Source organism: Ornithodoros turicata, chromosome 10, assembly GCF_037126465.1.
Source record: "Ornithodoros turicata isolate Travis chromosome 10, ASM3712646v1, whole genome shotgun sequence".
Lineage (NCBI taxonomy): Eukaryota > Metazoa > Arthropoda > Arachnida > Ixodida > Argasidae > Ornithodoros > Ornithodoros turicata.
This window is the reverse complement of record NC_088210.1, coordinates 35,009,317-35,025,374: the sequence shown is the minus strand read 5'-3', so window position 1 is coordinate 35,025,374 and position 16,058 is coordinate 35,009,317. Positions and strand designations below refer to the sequence as shown.

The following is a 16,058-nucleotide window of genomic DNA, read 5'->3' as shown; positions in this document are numbered from 1 at the left end:
AAAAATATATACACAAGCCAGTCTGGTAGTAGTGAAAACACAGGAAGTCCAGGGAATGAAGCACACTTTGGAATAAAACTTCAATATTCCCAAGCTTTCATGCACAACCTGCACTTCATCGGGTGAAAACACAAACTTTGAATTTGCTGACTACTTGTCGCTTATTCTGTTTGCAGAAGTTTGTTCTAGGTGCTAGTGGTGCTTGACAGGTCCACTGATTGCATAGCACAAAGCAGCCTACAAGCAGTATAGTAGCTAAGATGTGTAGCTGGAACCCTGGTTTTGGAGTGCGGACCCGCCTTTTGAAATAATGTGAGCAGTGGCAAAACAGGGAACGACAAACGAAAAATGGTTCAAATGGCGCCGAAATATAACATAATATGCAACTGTCATATTATATGACTATTGGGAAGAAATATATTTAATTATATGACACACAGAGCATTGTAGATTTGTGTCGTGATGGTAATGTGTGGAGAGATGTTAGAATATATGTTGGAACGCATTAAAAAATATATGCATTTTGCACGAACCCCCCGACCCTAGTCATCACCAGTTGGCTCAACTTACAATCCAAGCTCAAAGTCGGAATCAATGTTTGCTACTTGTACATCTAGCACCCCTGATCTGCTTCTGCACTGTATAATAGAACATCTCTCGAAGTCTTCCTGGCACGACGACATGCTGCCTTGAATAACATAAGCTGAGATCCACCGCTTTACAGTATGACAGCAGGGTTCTGCAAAAGAGTTGCTTTCAGAGCCCACTTTAGAACAGTCGTTTCGATTCCTCAGCAGGGAACACGGGTGTAACATGCACAGAGCCGTCCACATCCAACTGGCTTTCAAATCTTCAAATACTCTCCGTCACATTCAGAGAAATATGCTATTGCTGCCAATGCAGCCTGAAGCATATGCAGCGTCACGCACGCTCCCGCCCGCGCCGTTACAGCAGGGGTGGGAAATTTCACGTCTTGCTCTCCACAGTCCCGTTTAGGTTTCAACTACTGTATTTCCAACTGTCTGATATTGAGTGAAAAAAAAATCGCAGAAGGCGAGTATTTGAGAGCTACATCCCGGCCAGAACGACCTGCAGCAATTTTTTCCCGGACGTTCCGAAGTCTTAGCGCGTGACGGAAAGCACTTGGGACCCCAACGACCAGCACGGCCGGTACAGCCAGTTCTGGGATTCGAAAAATAGTTTTGCACATAGCACTGCAATAACGATTGGCTGACGCTTGTTAGGGTTGGCCAAGCCGATAAACCGCAGGAACGCGTAAGATTGGTAAGATGCGCTTTCGGTTGCCACGGGGCCAGAAGCGCGGCGATTGGTTGACACGTGAGCCAAGCCATCCAATCAGCCTAAGCGCGGTCTTTCTGTGGGTTCTGCAAAGGTTTACGAGTTGCGTTTTTGGCGGCATGGGCAACTGTCATTGCACTTCGGCAATTTGGAGCGAAAATATTACGATGTCTGCATGTTGGGAAGGTAAGAGAAACGCCAAAGATGTTGATGATCTCAGGAGCATGGCATTCCCCCCCCCCCCCCCCCTCAGACTTCTGAGATTGTCCTGTACAGCTCAGCTTCCAATGCATAAACCCAGAAATATGCATCCATACATATACACTCCCCTTTAGAAGCTCGGTAGCCTCCCAGAAGTCTATTTCTGGGGAAACCACTGCGTTCACCAGCTAACTTTCGTATATTTCGAAGGTCCCGCACCTGCACTACTCTGGTTCCACCATTCCAAGTTGTACGCAAGTAAGTCCTTTCCATTCCTTCTGTTACTTGCGTTGTGTTCTGTCGCATTACGAAGTTGTGGATGGGAGAGCACAAAAATATAGAACAAAGAGAGAACACAAGTTTAGACGTCCATGTCGGCCATATTCCATGGGGCATCTGCTTCAAACTGCCAAGATAACCAAACCATGTCAAGGGAACCTAGGGCAGGCATCTACTTTTCACTTCCAGGGCAGTCGAGCGAGAAACACCCCTATTTTTTCTCTTTTCTGTCCTATAGCGACTTCGTACTTGCAAGGTGTCTTTTTGGAACCCCTTCAGGTTGGGGGGGGGGGGGGGGGTAATAGCTTCCCCTGCTCCCCGTAGACTGGCGTCACTGATGGGAACTAATTACCTCACATCCGACCCCGTGAGGTGCAAATAAATTTACAGCCTTACGGAAATAAGCACGGATGTGTAGGTAATTCAACGTTTGGAAAATAGTGCCCGGCCTCTTAGGCTGTCTTCAGCAGGCGAAGTTGAGACACTGCTTCCACAATGCATATTACATCAAATACGTCAAATTCACTCATGACGGCCACCACGGTCATCATTCGCCATCAAAACAGCAAAAGCACGTTTGTGATTGGCGGGCTCTTAATGATGTCACGCCGTTTAAGCGATCAAGCTCCGTTTATCTAGGCCCACTATGGTAGCCTCGAATGGGTTGTATAAATTTATAGAGAAATGGCACTAGCATGTCCAAGTGTGTGCAGCATTCACTCAGTGGTGGTTGCAATCATGAGACATCAAGGTGGCTCAAATCCTGCCAGTCTGCTGAGTTGGCAGTACTGTACACATATTACCTCTACACCTGATGCCATGGACAAAGAATACGGGAAGATAGACGACAAAAAATTAACTACCAGTAGCGCAGTTGCTCCACTCACATGTTTCACAAAAGGTGTTTAGGCTACTCGTAATAACATACTTTTTCTTAGAACGCTTTCTCTGGAGGTTGACTATTATTGTGCAGCATAGTATAGCGCAGGGGCCGCATTGGCCTTAGACCACATCATGGAGGGTCACACAGAAAGAAATGACTGTAATTATCGTAAAATATTCTAATATATCGTAAAATAAAAATATAGATAAAAACAGGAGCAGTGTAGTTATTGTGGAGCAGAAGAGTGTGTGAAAGGCTGTCTGAAAGACTCCTCTTGATACACCGAGAGAAATAAATAAGCTGCCTTTCCAAATCGGGTACTGAAAATATGAAAAAAAAAAAAAAAAAATCGAGAAAAATATGTACGATAGTTCTTCAGAAATGGTTATGACAATGTTCAGGATCACTGAAATTATCTCCTATTTACACGCTCTATCGTTGCCTTTGCTCAGAGTTCCAACTTGGAAAAAGAAAGAGAAAAATCGGAGAGAAACAGCTAGCTGACTTTATTGACAGCTTCGGGGTTGGTACTTTAATATGGGTTCTAAAAGAATAAAATACGATAGTTTTTTAACTGGAATGTTTTTAGTGTGCCACTATCTGACTTAATGTGGGAATTAAAATGAGCCCATCTTAATCCTCACATTAGTTACAGTGTTAGCGCACGCAAAGTGTGTCCTTGTTGGCATTCGTGAGACACAAGAAGAGCTCAGATGCATACATTCTGGACAGGGGCAGCAATACGCCACGTAAGGCTGCATCTGCGTAGTGCTATTTTGTGTCTGAGGCAACTTGGAAGTAACTCGTTTTTTTTTTTTTTTTATGTAACTCTGTAACTGTGAGTTACATTTCAGGCTGAAGAACTTTGTTATTAACTTAGGAACATTTTTGACACGATAACTTAACTTGTAACAAGTTCTTTTTGACAGGTAACTTCTCGATCTATGTGATATAGTGTACACTTTGCGTCACTGTGTGGGAAAAAAATAGACTGTGTCTTAAGTGGCGTACACTGTGTAGTTTCAAAACATCCCATCACACTCGTGCCTTTGATGCCTTTGTTTGATGACGGAGGAATTGTCTACTTTTCCACAATCAAGAGTGCAACTCTGTGATGCATAAAACTGAATACTGTTTCATTTTGTAACAAACTGTACAGACAGGATGATGCTTCAAAGGGACAGCTCTTGTTTCAGTTGGGTGATTGTCTGGACAAGGTCGCTGATGGTTTTTCCCCTGTAAAAGAGAAAGAAAAGTAATATAGTACTCAGAGACCAACATGACAGGCAGTTAACTGTAACGTAGTGTTATCACACTTGCAGTTCTTGCTCTTCCCACTAGTAGGCTTATATACAAAGCAACACCAGTTCCTCGCAATAAAGGAAGTAACCCTATCACGAGACAACCACGTACAAAGTCCGCAATTCGGACTGGGTTACAAATCCCACGTTGCCATTGCTTTACCGACCTCCATCAGGGAACAGTAATGGTAACAGAAACTCTTACCACGTTCCTCCATTACTAGAAACAGAAACGGCAGAAGATAGAGCTGTCGCTATGCAAAGGAACAGCAGGAAACATACTCTGTACTGAGGGCCTTGCGAATATTCTCAATCTGGGCATTGTTGATGTACTGGACAACACTTTCTTCTTCTCCGCGTGACTCCATGTGTCGTTCCTGGTAGTCCCTCTTGAGTCGTGCCTGTTCCAGGGATGTCTCCATTCCCTTAAGACGTTCTTCCAGGCCCTCGAGTTCCTTTTGCATCTCCTGTTCAGCCTTCGATAACTGAGGTACCTGCTGCTGAAGGTGGTGGAGGACATTTTCAGCCCTGAAAAAATGAGATATAGCAACTTACACGTGGCTCTGCTTACGCGTTAAAAAGATCACCGAAGAAATAATTTGGGATTACTCAAAACCTGAGCAAGTTGAAGACAAATTAAGCCAAAATCTTGAGCAACACTCGCGATGATAGGTGCATTTGCTGGTTCCAATCTATCTTAAAATCAGAAAACCAGAGTGCCAGTTCTAGAACGAACACAAATCCAACTTAAACGGAAAACTAGGAAATGAAAAAAAAAGAACTTATACTGCTTAAAACTGCTGACATTTAAATGCGCTTAACACGAATTGACAGGCTCACCACCATGGCAATAGTTCATTTGTCGTGCAAAACCACAAAAGCAAATTTATGAAGTGGCCCACCTCTTGATAATCTTTTGCTGTGTTCCATACGCAGCATCGTACTTCTCTCTCAACGAGGCTACATTCGCCTGAATCTGTTCAAACTCTTTTCTGAGTTTTTCCTCTTTCTCCAGCTGTTCGTCCTTTTGCATATTTACAGTCTGCATCCTTCTTCTTATCAGCACCTGGTCAATAAAGCAGCATGGTAAAAAAACATGCTGGCTAGAGCCTATCAAGATGATTTGAATGACAGTTTGTGTACACAATGAATGTCTATGTCACGCCTATTTGTGGCTGATAATAGTGTATGCTTTCTACTGTAAAGAAATGGTAAAGTTCGGGGAAAACTGTGAAATTCTAAGACAAGGAAAGCAACCATGAAGAGCTGGAAAAACAATAACTAGGGAAAGCTACATAATTCGAGAAAACATCGAGAGACAAGAAAACGGGGCTTAGGGAAAAGTAAAAACTAAGGAATTGCAGAAACATCGAACGCGATTTTTATCGAAGATTCTCACAACCTAAATCTAATGAATGTGTCACCTGACAGGAATCGAGACGCTGAAGCCATTCTTCCCTAAACTTGTGCGTGGCTGCAAAGAGTATCTCCAGGCACTCTTGCAAGGAGCTCTCCCCCGAAGTCCCCTGAATGAGCTGTGGTACAGTACGACCCCCGAGCAGCTGTTGCACCTGCTGCTCAAAGCTGGAGCGTTCTGGACGCTGCAGGGAAGCACCCACGGTGGAAGGGACGGAGGAGAACAGTTGGGGCACATAGCCTTGATAACCTTGGCTGGATCAAAAAATCCATCGCTTACAGTTAGGGTTAAAGGTGTTGGGTTAACCCATTTGCATCCACATTTGAGCCACTTATGCTGTGTTCTACCAATTTTTCTGTTTCACTTTTTCACGCGATATCACCCTGTACATTATAGCCTCTACTATAATGCTCAATTCCCCCCTCAATTTCTACAAAAACGTACAACTTGAAAGCACAGGAGTCTATGTACACATGTGCGAGTCATTGACACGACAGTACTTGACATACATTTTTTTCTACTGCTTGCAAAGGCAAGTCACGTCACTACTGCATGGCTGCGTGAGAGTTGACTAAATAAAAAGCTCCAATTCTGGAACACAGTGGTCAGTAAACAATCAGACATAATCCTTCACAGGATCAGTCACACGATCCATCGGCAATCATGCGCAAATTGCTCAGCAATGTGGTACAGATGTACAAAATAAAAAATGCCTACACTAAAAAGTTGATGACAATCTTCCACGATGCTGTGAAGACGATTAAGACGGGTCCAGGGACTCTGGGAAGCACCAAGGCACCGACAAGTGGAGTTGGTAAGGTGCTCGTTGTCGCCCTCGTACATATTAAGCTCTCGACGATGCAAGGTTCATTCCGCAGCAGAGGAGGTACACCAGCATTGTCCTCTGCGAACATATTGACATTTCAGATAATCTCAAATTATTCTATTGTTGGCCTTTCTTAAAATTTCTGGTAAAAGGAAAGGGAGTAGTACTAGGCTTTAGGTTTGGTTTCATTCGTACTGCACGATTTTGTTCCTCTTTCTCAGAGAAATGTTTCCATTAGCTCTCCCTCGTTAGTGGGAATGGGTCGACGGAAACAGAGTTATTGCAAATGTACTATCACTTGTATTACGTACAATTGAAAAGTTTAATTACGTGCAGGTGCAAGAGCTAAGCGTGATTTTAATACGTACTGCCACATTTACCTTTCCTGTCAACGTTACTTTTCCCTGTGACAGTAGCGGCTACAAACCAGTATCAACGTCTCAATCATCACGCCGTAGCGAGAAAGTGCATTACCTCCCGGAAAACATACCACAAAATAATAACACGTGGCAATTTAAAGTTAATCTAAAGTGTTTCTTTCAGTGTCGTGATGCGCGATAAGCACATTTATTTTAACTTTTTTTGTGTAACACTCATTGTAAAGCTGAGGTATTGTACATTATGATGCACATTATTGGTGCCCTTACCTACTTTGACTTCCGTGGCTCAGTATGTGTAAATCAATGAGCGGGCAAAACACAAATAAAACTGTGTGTGTACCCGGTGTAACAATAGTCATAACAACATTTCGTTATTAATAGCTAGCTGGGTTATCTTGAACTCACCACTCTGAGCAAAAGTGTGCAAGTGATTGATGACTGGCAGGGCAACTGCATGAAGGCCTGAATTGTGACTGCAGGTATACCTCAGCGGGCAGGTGGGGTCTGCAATGTACCGCAATACCGTATTAGCTTTTCCTGACCCCAACGATTCCTTTGTACTCTGAGAATGGAATCTTGATAAGAGCACATTTTCAAAGATTTAGTGTGAGTAGATGTCACGAAATATCGACACCACAGGTGTCAGCCCACGGCAACCGGTACTATACGGTAAAAGTGTTGAATTCCCAACGGCAGGACACTTAGGGAATATTATGCGGGGCTTTAATTTTGCTACGCACAGTAATGCTACTCCAGGAACGTAATTTGGAGCATTTCAAATACGCATTTTGGAACACTTTGAAGCAACAAAGTATGCAATTTGGAGCACCCAAATACGAATTTTCTGAGTTCTTTGGTAGCAGTACTGCCAAGCCTTGGCTCGCTTCAAATGACCTAAAACACTGCCATTTCCCTTCCAGTGGGCATATGAGCACTAATTAGGCAGGGTTTGTAGCGGCAATTACTGTTTTAAATATTCACACATTAACACATTGGTTACGGTGTGGAAAAAATAAGCTCACATCTGAACAGAGGGTGGGCTGGAAATGCTCTACGTGAATTCCCAATTTTATGACGCAACAAAACCACATGCCACCAACACTGTGTCCTTGTGGTTGAAAGAAAATGTGCACCTCTGTTTCAAAAAGAATCTTCTTTTACGCCCTCGACGGATATTGTGGAATGAGATGTTGCACCCAACTAACCCCTGGTGAGACGAACGGGGCAAACGAATGCATCGTCTTCATTTCCAGGTGTGAACGTCAGGTCCAGCTTCACCTTTTCAAAGGCAAAGAGTACCGTGTCCACTTCTCCCCGATTCTGGTTGAAAGGCTGCGAAATTGACATTCATTTTGTTTTCAACACCAAATTGTTTGAATAAGAGTGGATTAGCTGAATAAGAGCCAATTTTCCTCCATTTAATTTCTGCGATTCTGTTTCGAGCTGGATTGTTGCCATATCGTACGTCGTGCTTCTATATCTCGGGTACGTTTCTGTCAAAAACGTCACTAGCCTACGAGCCAGTGCTTAAAGTATTCAGTTAAGGGTAAATGAACGGTGCCAGATTTTGCGCGTGAATCTTGAACATGCACCACTCACTGGCACAAAGCTGTTGGCAACTCTTTCTTTCTCTCTCTCTTTTTCGAAGTGTTCCAACGTGAGAAATACGGATGAGTATGTTTGTTTTCATGCTGTGGCTATGAGTGGAGTACACCGACCACCACCCTTTGGAGTAATGACGAGCAAGTGCTGGTGAAAAGCAAAGACCTACTTGTTGCTGTGGCATCCCCAATGCCAGGCAGTGGTAGAGAGTCCCTGCCGTTGTGGCTATCACCAGGACTGGCACGGGGGACGGAAGACAGAGCAAGGAATAGCCGTCCACGCCGTAATTGTCTTCACTCGGGGGTTGCATGTTTAGCGGTCCCATCACCCGTCCACTGTACATGGTGCTACCAGAAAATAGAAATACAGCCTAGTCTTTTTTTGGATGGATCTGGTGATATCGTGCGAAGCAGCAGATTTTCCGGCAGAAAAGTAAAAAGCAAGATGAGAGCAAAATATTTAGTCTTCACTTGTTCCCGTACAGTGCTATCGCGGTAATTCGAACTCGATGGGGGCTGAAGATTTGTTCTAATAAAGTGGAGTTTGAACTAAAGGGAGCTCCTCGGAATGAGGGTTTGATGCGTGGCATCACGTACCAGCTGCATGGGAGACGCGTCATGGATCGCTAGGCCTTGCCACACATCCGCGATCACGCGATGGCAAAACGTAAGAGAGTCATTCGTTCCAAAATATTTATGTACAGGCAAGCATCGAAACATCCGATAGTAGAAAATAAGCCGCTATACATACGCGGTTGCATTTGTTTTTTCAGCCAAAACTCGATCGACATAGTTTGAGATGTTGAGCCTAACCCAATCGCGAACACCGAAAATGCAATTATCGCCATCCCAATTACAGAATATATTGGCTGTCATCAACACCTTTCTGTTTTCTGCGTTCTTAACAGGAAATGTCTCGATCCCCTTAAAACAGCGAAGATTCCTCGCTCAGCATACTACAAGTAAGTAGCATCGTTCTGTGCATTTGAGCACACAATTACGTTGATTAGTTTGTTGTTCCTCTTTCCTCTGGCACAACTATCACTTTTGTAAGTAATGGTTGTATAATGGTAATAAGCAAACTGAACATTTAATAAGTAAACGCGTCCCTAACGCGGCAACAGCACCGCGTTCTGCCAGGGGGGCGCGTAGTCGGGCCATCTCGTTCGAACAAACCGTCACATAAGTTCAAGTTAAGATGCATTTTCCCCCGTAGAAATACACGTGACTGACAGGACCCGAGCATCGGTTCCAATTTTCTAGAAGTTCAAATTATACTGGATTACGCTGTACAAATGGCCGCCTCGCCAAATTTGCTACGCAAAATTGCTTGGCAATTTGGTGTTTTGCCCGAAGTGACAGTCACGCACATTGGGAGTGAGGCATAATTAGTAAATTAACTTGAAAACACGAGGCTCTAAATATACAAGTTGTAGGCAACAAAGCCGTGAATTTCAGGACGGATGAAACTTAATTCGACCACAACAAAGTCTGCTTGCGGTAAATCAAGTTCTCTGTGCTAATTTTGAGCCCCCCTAGGCTCGCCTCTAGCTTGTCTCCTGCGCGTCCTTAAAGGCTACAATCAATGGTAGCATTAAAGGGGATGTTTGCCACAAGCTCTTTGTACACATGTCAGATGACAGGTGTAGATAATGTCAATTTGCAATCAAAGTTACATAGCAAATGAGGCAACACTAGGTGCTGTGATATGAATCTTTAGGAGGATACTTTTAACTAATTATACTGACTCATGTGGTAGAATTAACGAGCTATATCGGTGTAACCCCTCTAATGCAATCCACAATGATATAAAGTAAATTAATTAATTGAAACACAATGGACCACCATCGATACTGACAAAGAAAAGTGTACAAAGCATCGGTAGAAATGCTTCTCTTCCAGCCAGTACACATAATACTAATTGCGGAGCCTCTCCGGTCCTCACAACACCTTCTGTATTTGAAAGGATGCGGCCAATTCACCTGTTTTCATCAGTGGAAGAAATGTGCGTCAGGTACACGTCACCACTCCCCATGAGAATAAAGACCTGGCGTGACTTGGAGCATTCCAACTGCTGACCAAAGTCGAAGCTGACTGCAGTGTCTTCCCCTAGTGATGCCCCGATGCTGCTAGACAGACCATGGCAGACCCCAACCGGAAGCATGAGCTGCGGCGCTTGTGGTTCCGATATATTATATAACCTATTGTGGCGAGAAAAAAAGAGATAACCGACGGATAAATACGAGATAAGCGAGACTGCTCACTGCAGCTTTTCTCTTCTTCGCCTAAATCGACTAACATCTGACCAGCTGGCGATGCACTCCAAGTCCACAATGTGGCATCTACACACGGTGATACAAATGTCAGAAGGTGTTGTCACCATACATGCGTGTAGAACTCTAGCGAGTTTACAACCCGATTTATGGCACACAATGAAGGTGTTCAGGAAAGGGCCATTTTTTAATTTTTACCGAAACTCTTCAAAAGGTAACGAAGTGCAGAAAGTTCTCATCTCGGCCAGAATCTTTGCACCAACTTACTCCGCCTTCACAAATTTCGATATTTTTTAAAGCCGACTGCGATTTATGAAAAGTCTGGACTTCTGGGTCTGTAAATTAGACAGAGCACAGCACAGCACAGCACAGCACAGCACAGCACAACTGCACAGAACAACAGTTTTTCTGCTCTGACTGCAGTTTCTTCCGTAACTTTGCAAGATCCGTAACGAAAATCTGAAGTTTGGTATGACAGAAAAAACACACGTGGAAAAGGTCTGGTTGTTCCGTTGAACATTGTGCTCGCAAGTTTTTCTTGTTGTTCCTAGTTTACAGTTGTTGTTAAAGCTACTGTAAAGCAGTAGAGCCGCAATCCCAGATAATTTATCTATTCGATAGCCCGAGCCCTCACTACTCTTACATCGCAATCTTCATTACAATTGCACACGTGTATTTCTAAGAAAATAATGGCAACACTGTCGCCACCAACTGCGCACCGATCGTCGGGTACACTGGCAAAACTACACTGCACCAGCGTAACACTGTGACCAAAACAAAAGAAGTCGGCTACGTAATCATCATGAGCAGCAAGCTAGTCGGGACCATAGATCACCGTTGCTCGACAAATTGTGGGTTATTTGCCACCAGATGTCGCCCCGAGCCGTTTTGCCACAATCATAGTAGCAAATTAAAAATATTTAGCGTTCCTTGTCACACGTATAACTTGCTGTGCTGGGTTTACAAGAAACAAGCTGTTAAACTATGCTGCCAACATAACGTGTCTGCTGCTTTACAATATACTACCTTTAAAATATATTTCCTTTGCCTCAAGAAACGGGTTTCAGCGCTTCCTCCTTCCGCAAAACTGGGAGGAACAAGTGCAATGTTTTTACGAGTGCAATCACTCAGCATCATTCACCAGTCTGTAACGACATTATGTTGCCCAGAAGAAGTTCCACGCAGAATTAGTGGTTCTATTGAGCACTCACCTCAGATGGTTGTCGCTGGTGAGCACAAGTATGTGACTGTCTGTCTCACTGTCTGGGTGCCACGCGACATCTGTTACCACTACGGATTTGTTGCACAGGAAAAAATGCTCTCCAATTGGCCAGGACCTGCGTGCATTCCCCGGCATTATGTGCAGCTCGAATACATTCTGTTATCTCATGGCTGCAAATATTTAATGCGGTGCTCCGGGACTTGCCCAGTGCAATTAATAAATTACAAAATAACCGACTAAGAATAATCATATAGGGATAAAACTTAATAAGAAGCTTTATTAAGAAATCTGAATTGAATGGATTTAGACATAATAAACTTACGCGAGATTTTTTTAATGTATTACGGATTCTTTTATAAAAATGCTACGAGAGCAGCATCGATGCCATTTCTGCAGTTGAGTTATACAGCTTGGTGGGCATTCTCACGCAGATAGTTTGTAACTACTAGATGACTAATTACCCAAAAGGTATTAATTAACTCTTTAAAGGAACACGGAAGTGACATTTAACGTGGCTCGAAACCCTGCCTCATCGGTGAAGCTGTCCACCGGGAGTCACCGTGCAAAATATTTTCGCTCTGCGGTTTATTATCACTGCTCCATCGAATTTCCAAAAACAGTCGGAGAAAGCGGATGACAGACACGATCCTGACGTAGAAATGGCTATGTGCCTTTTTCCTTCGTTTTTTTTCTCAGCTCACACGCTGCTTATACGTGCTTGAGCTATGCCGCTGTACGTCACTGGTCACGTAACGGAGCCCATGATACGTCACGACGTCCTCTCGTTCGGCGATGCGCTCTTTTCACGACTAGAGGATTTTTTAAAGGCGTGCGGAACAGAGCCTCGCGCGTGCTCTGTAAGTCACCCGCTCTCATCGTTCTTTCGTGGGAGCTCATTTTATCCGTTGCAGAACACACCGCGGCGGAAAACAAAAAAATATTTTGGGGGTCACTTTGGTGCTCCTTCAGTTAGGAACTTTTGAGCAAGAGTGAGACAGCAGAATGGGAGATAATGCTCACTGAAAGCCATTCTAATTTCTTTTAAATGCTAAAATGACACGCGCGTTGAAATGTCCACGCAAATGAGCTGAAACCAAACCGTAGCGCAGGGAGAACGTGACATTCACAGTCTGCAGCTTATCTGGGCTACAAAACTGTTGATCTTGCCAGCAGATGAACACCTACTCCAATCAACCCTGTCACTCCAAAGTATGTGGCCCTCTGACGTGGAATGAGCGCTGTCCTCCCTGCTCTCCTGATACGCGTGGTTTCGGTTTTGGCTTCTTTTTTAAAAACTAGAATGGCTTTCAATAAGCATTACCTCCCACTCTGTTGCCTCACGTTTGCTCGAAAGTTCCTAATTAAAGAGTTAATTAAAGAATTCTCAGTAATTAGTCATACAGTAGTTAAAACCTGTGACAAATACAAAGAGACGCCCTTTATAACCCGTGTGACTTAATAACGCCTAATGGCATTGGGACTTCAAAAGACTTCTGTAATTGACTAATTAGTCACTTAAGAAGCGACTAAAGTGAGAATTTCCCAACACGTGAAAGCACATGCCTGCAGACGGCCTTTTCCTTTAGAACCGTAGCTTTTGGAAGCAGCACGACGGTGACCCCACGTGGGCCCCACAGCAACAGGTGATGAGTTCTGTTGGTGAGGACATTGTCTACTTCGTATGGCGGAGGGTTCGTCAACACCAACACCTGCGAGAGATTTTTTAAATCGACTTAGAAATATTTGCGCATTACACTTGGGTTCCGTAGTGCAGGACCCCGAGTCTGGGCACAAACAGAAGGACAACACAAAACTCACATCAGCAAAAGTTTAATTGCAAAACCACATGTCACAGACATATAAGCATACTGCATGAGAAAACATGAAGGAAAAGGTTTAGAACTGGCCAACGAAACAGTACAGATCGAAAAGGGAACAGGGTCAAGCTAAAATACAAGTGTTACAAAAGATGTCTGTATGCAGGATGAATGGACACAGTAACACAACTGCCCGCATTGCGGATTGCTGAAGTTCAGAAGTCGCTTTCGTGTAACTGTTGTTTCTCCCCAAAGAGGTTGGCAATTGTTGCAAACTTGTTAAGTGGCCAGATAAATATGAATTGGGATTTTTTCAACGCTTACCTAACCATTGATTTAAGCACCGTAAAGTTTGACTGATAGAAACAAACTCACAGGTCAGGCGGGATATAATAAACTACATTCTTAACGCGAGGAACAAAATTTAATTATCTACGATTTACCCCGCAATCCAAATTTTGAGAAGGGAGTGAGGCAGTTAAGACAAAAATGAAGAGAAGACGTACATCACAGGTCTGACAGATAGATTTCAGATTATGAGAAATTTTGTGAAAATGTGAAACAACAATACACTTCTTATCAGGCGCCGTACTCTTAAGGCACTCGACAAAGAGGCCGAGGCCCTGCGTTCAATTAGAATTTGGTGGTACTCTGCATGTGTGGGTCTTCTACCTGCCTGTTTAAAGCATTTAAAAACAAGGTGGGATCATTGAATTTTGTTCCTTGCGCCAAGAATGTACTTTATTGTATCCCCCTGGCCTGTGGGTCTGTCAATATCGAACAAACTTCGCAGTGCTTAAATCAGTCTATGTCAGCATAGAAAAAATACAGATTCACATTTATCTGGCCACTTAACAAATTTGTAACAACTGCCAACCTCTTTGGGCAGAAACAACAGTTATAGCCTGGGAACCTGATACACGAAAGCAACTTCTCAGCGAAGCGTTAGCAGTCCACAATGCGGGCAGTTGTGCTTGAGCTTGACCGTGTTCCCCTTTTGGTCTGTAATGTTTGTTGGCCAGTTTTAAACCTTTTCCTCCTCTTTTTCTCATGCAGTCTGTTTATATGTCTGTGGCATGTTGCTTCAAAATTAAAAATTTGCTGGTTTGAGACTTGTGTTGGTGTCGTCTCTCTGTTTGTCCACCAGCTGACATACATCTACGCCATACCATCAGTTACACTTCGGTTCCTCGTTTTCAGATAAAATCAAATATTTTCTCAACTCGCGCACCTCAAACAAGATTGACGAAAGTTTGGTGAAAAAACAGAAATCCCACAAAAAATCTGTGCCTGAGAAAAAATAAATTAGGAGCAATGCTGATTGCATTTGTGAAGATCCAGTCATTTGATGGTTACAAACCTTTGCGTGGCCAGCTGTAATGCCGTACGGGTGACCTGACCTTCCCCCCTCAATTTCTGTCATCACAAAATGCTCCGCTTGATCTTTGGCAGTGTACGTAGCAAGCTGTCCTAGACTGGACCACCCTTTTTTTTAGAAAAATAAATAAATAATAAATTTTGGACACAGTGTCCCGCAGCCACCAACTTTACAGAAATTTTGGACACAGTATCAAAAGTGGCGCCGCCTTCAAAGCACGTCGTCAATTTTCTCACAAATTAACGACGTTTAATAAAGTCTATAACGTGCGCCTTCTAACCAAGCCCGGTCAGTTCAAAAAGGAAAATGTCGCCTGCCTCATTTATGGCTCGGCTGTTCGACCCGCCATTCGCAATCGCCGGCAAACTCGTCGCCTCGCAATTTGCGCTTCCCGAAAAGGGCCCAGCGTCAAAAATCGCCGATACATTCGTTCAGCCAGAGATCCAACATGAGCTGTTACGGCGCGCAAAAGTTTAATGACTGAGATTTAATGTTTACGATGCGCTCTTTGGCCTTTCGTGGGTCACGCTGCAAGACAAAAGTAGCAGATAGAAAAAAAAAGTATGTGGCAACGATGTATTTTGATAGCTTTGAAGGAGAAAGGTAGAAAGTGCGAGGATTTTGTTTCACATATCATTCGATAATCGCGCCATTAAAAACACACACACGCTGACTTGCGCCGTAGCGCAGGCTAACCTTTCCCCCCTCTTTTTTAATAATAAACGTATGTTCCCCCCCTCCAACTCAGCATGATCACAACTAATAGCTGCCGAGCTTTCACAATTGAGTCAATTTAGATGAAACACGATAATTTCATGGACTTTTTGTCACCTGAAAGTCATCTTTGGCGACGTTCTGTGCAGAGTTCCTTACACTAACAGCCAGCACATCTTGATCTTTCTGATTCCAAGCAAGCAATAAGTCGTCATACACGGCAATCAAATTTCTCGCGTGTACGCTCGAGCAGTATCCGTCTCCATTCTGAGCCAGCTTGTTTAAAAACGAGCTGCCTGCCTCACACCATTTCCAGGGCGCCGCCATCTTGTTTGGCGAGACGCCCAGCCTCGCTCCCAGGAGTGTTGAGCAAATTTTTAGCCTCGAACGCGGTTCAACGGTTCAACTTAAAGCGATCACAATAATTTCTCACCAAAAAGCTGGCGTTATATAATTTTCTCCCTTTA

The 16,058-nt window shown here is 43.7% G+C and overlaps 1 protein-coding gene and 1 long non-coding RNA gene across 3 annotated transcripts; one reads left to right on the top strand and one right to left on the bottom strand.

Moving 5' to 3' along the window:
• The first annotated feature begins 1,325 nt into the window (after nucleotides 1–1,325).
• Nucleotides 1,326–9,125, top strand: LOC135370023 (uncharacterized). Its single transcript, XR_010415186.1, has 3 exons — nucleotides 1,326–1,485; nucleotides 1,711–1,758; nucleotides 9,096–9,125. It is a non-coding gene; the product is annotated as an uncharacterized LOC135370023 (long non-coding RNA).
• LOC135370022 (nucleoporin 88-like) lies at nucleotides 3,778–15,938 on the bottom strand. 2 transcript variants are annotated; one of them, XM_064603690.1, is made up of 12 exons: nucleotides 15,709–15,938; nucleotides 13,246–13,391; nucleotides 11,672–11,797; nucleotides 10,170–10,388; nucleotides 8,358–8,535; nucleotides 7,792–7,918; nucleotides 6,992–7,090; nucleotides 6,098–6,284; nucleotides 5,388–5,634; nucleotides 4,866–5,029; nucleotides 4,246–4,491; nucleotides 3,778–3,898 (listed from the first exon to the last, which is right to left on the bottom strand). In XM_064603690.1, exons 1-12 carry the CDS (start codon nucleotides 15,916–15,918, stop codon nucleotides 3,835–3,837), a joined length of 2,013 nt encoding a protein of 670 aa, XP_064459760.1. In that variant the 5' UTR covers nucleotides 15,919–15,938; the 3' UTR covers nucleotides 3,778–3,834. The 2 variants fall into 2 exon arrangements, with proteins under 2 accessions (XP_064459760.1, XP_064459761.1); XM_064603691.1 differs by lacking the exon at nucleotides 15,709–15,938 and adding an exon at nucleotides 14,860–14,937.
• Nucleotides 15,939–16,058: the final 120 nt, after the last annotated feature.

Excerpts from the sequence above, each read along its gene's own strand:
- LOC135370022 (XM_064603690.1), bottom strand. The coding sequence starts at position 15,918 with ATGGCGGCGCCCTGGAAATGGTGTGAGGCAGGCAGCTCGTTTTTAAAC. Across the intron at positions 8,536-10,169 it reads TCTTCCACTGATGAAAACAG|CACCATGTACAGTGGACGGG; the intron begins GTGAATTGGCCG and ends ATTTTCTGGTAG. Across the intron at positions 7,091-7,791 it reads CCCCGTTCGTCTCACCAGGG|ACCCCACCTGCCCGCTGAGG; the intron begins GTTAGTTGGGTG and ends GGTACATTGCAG.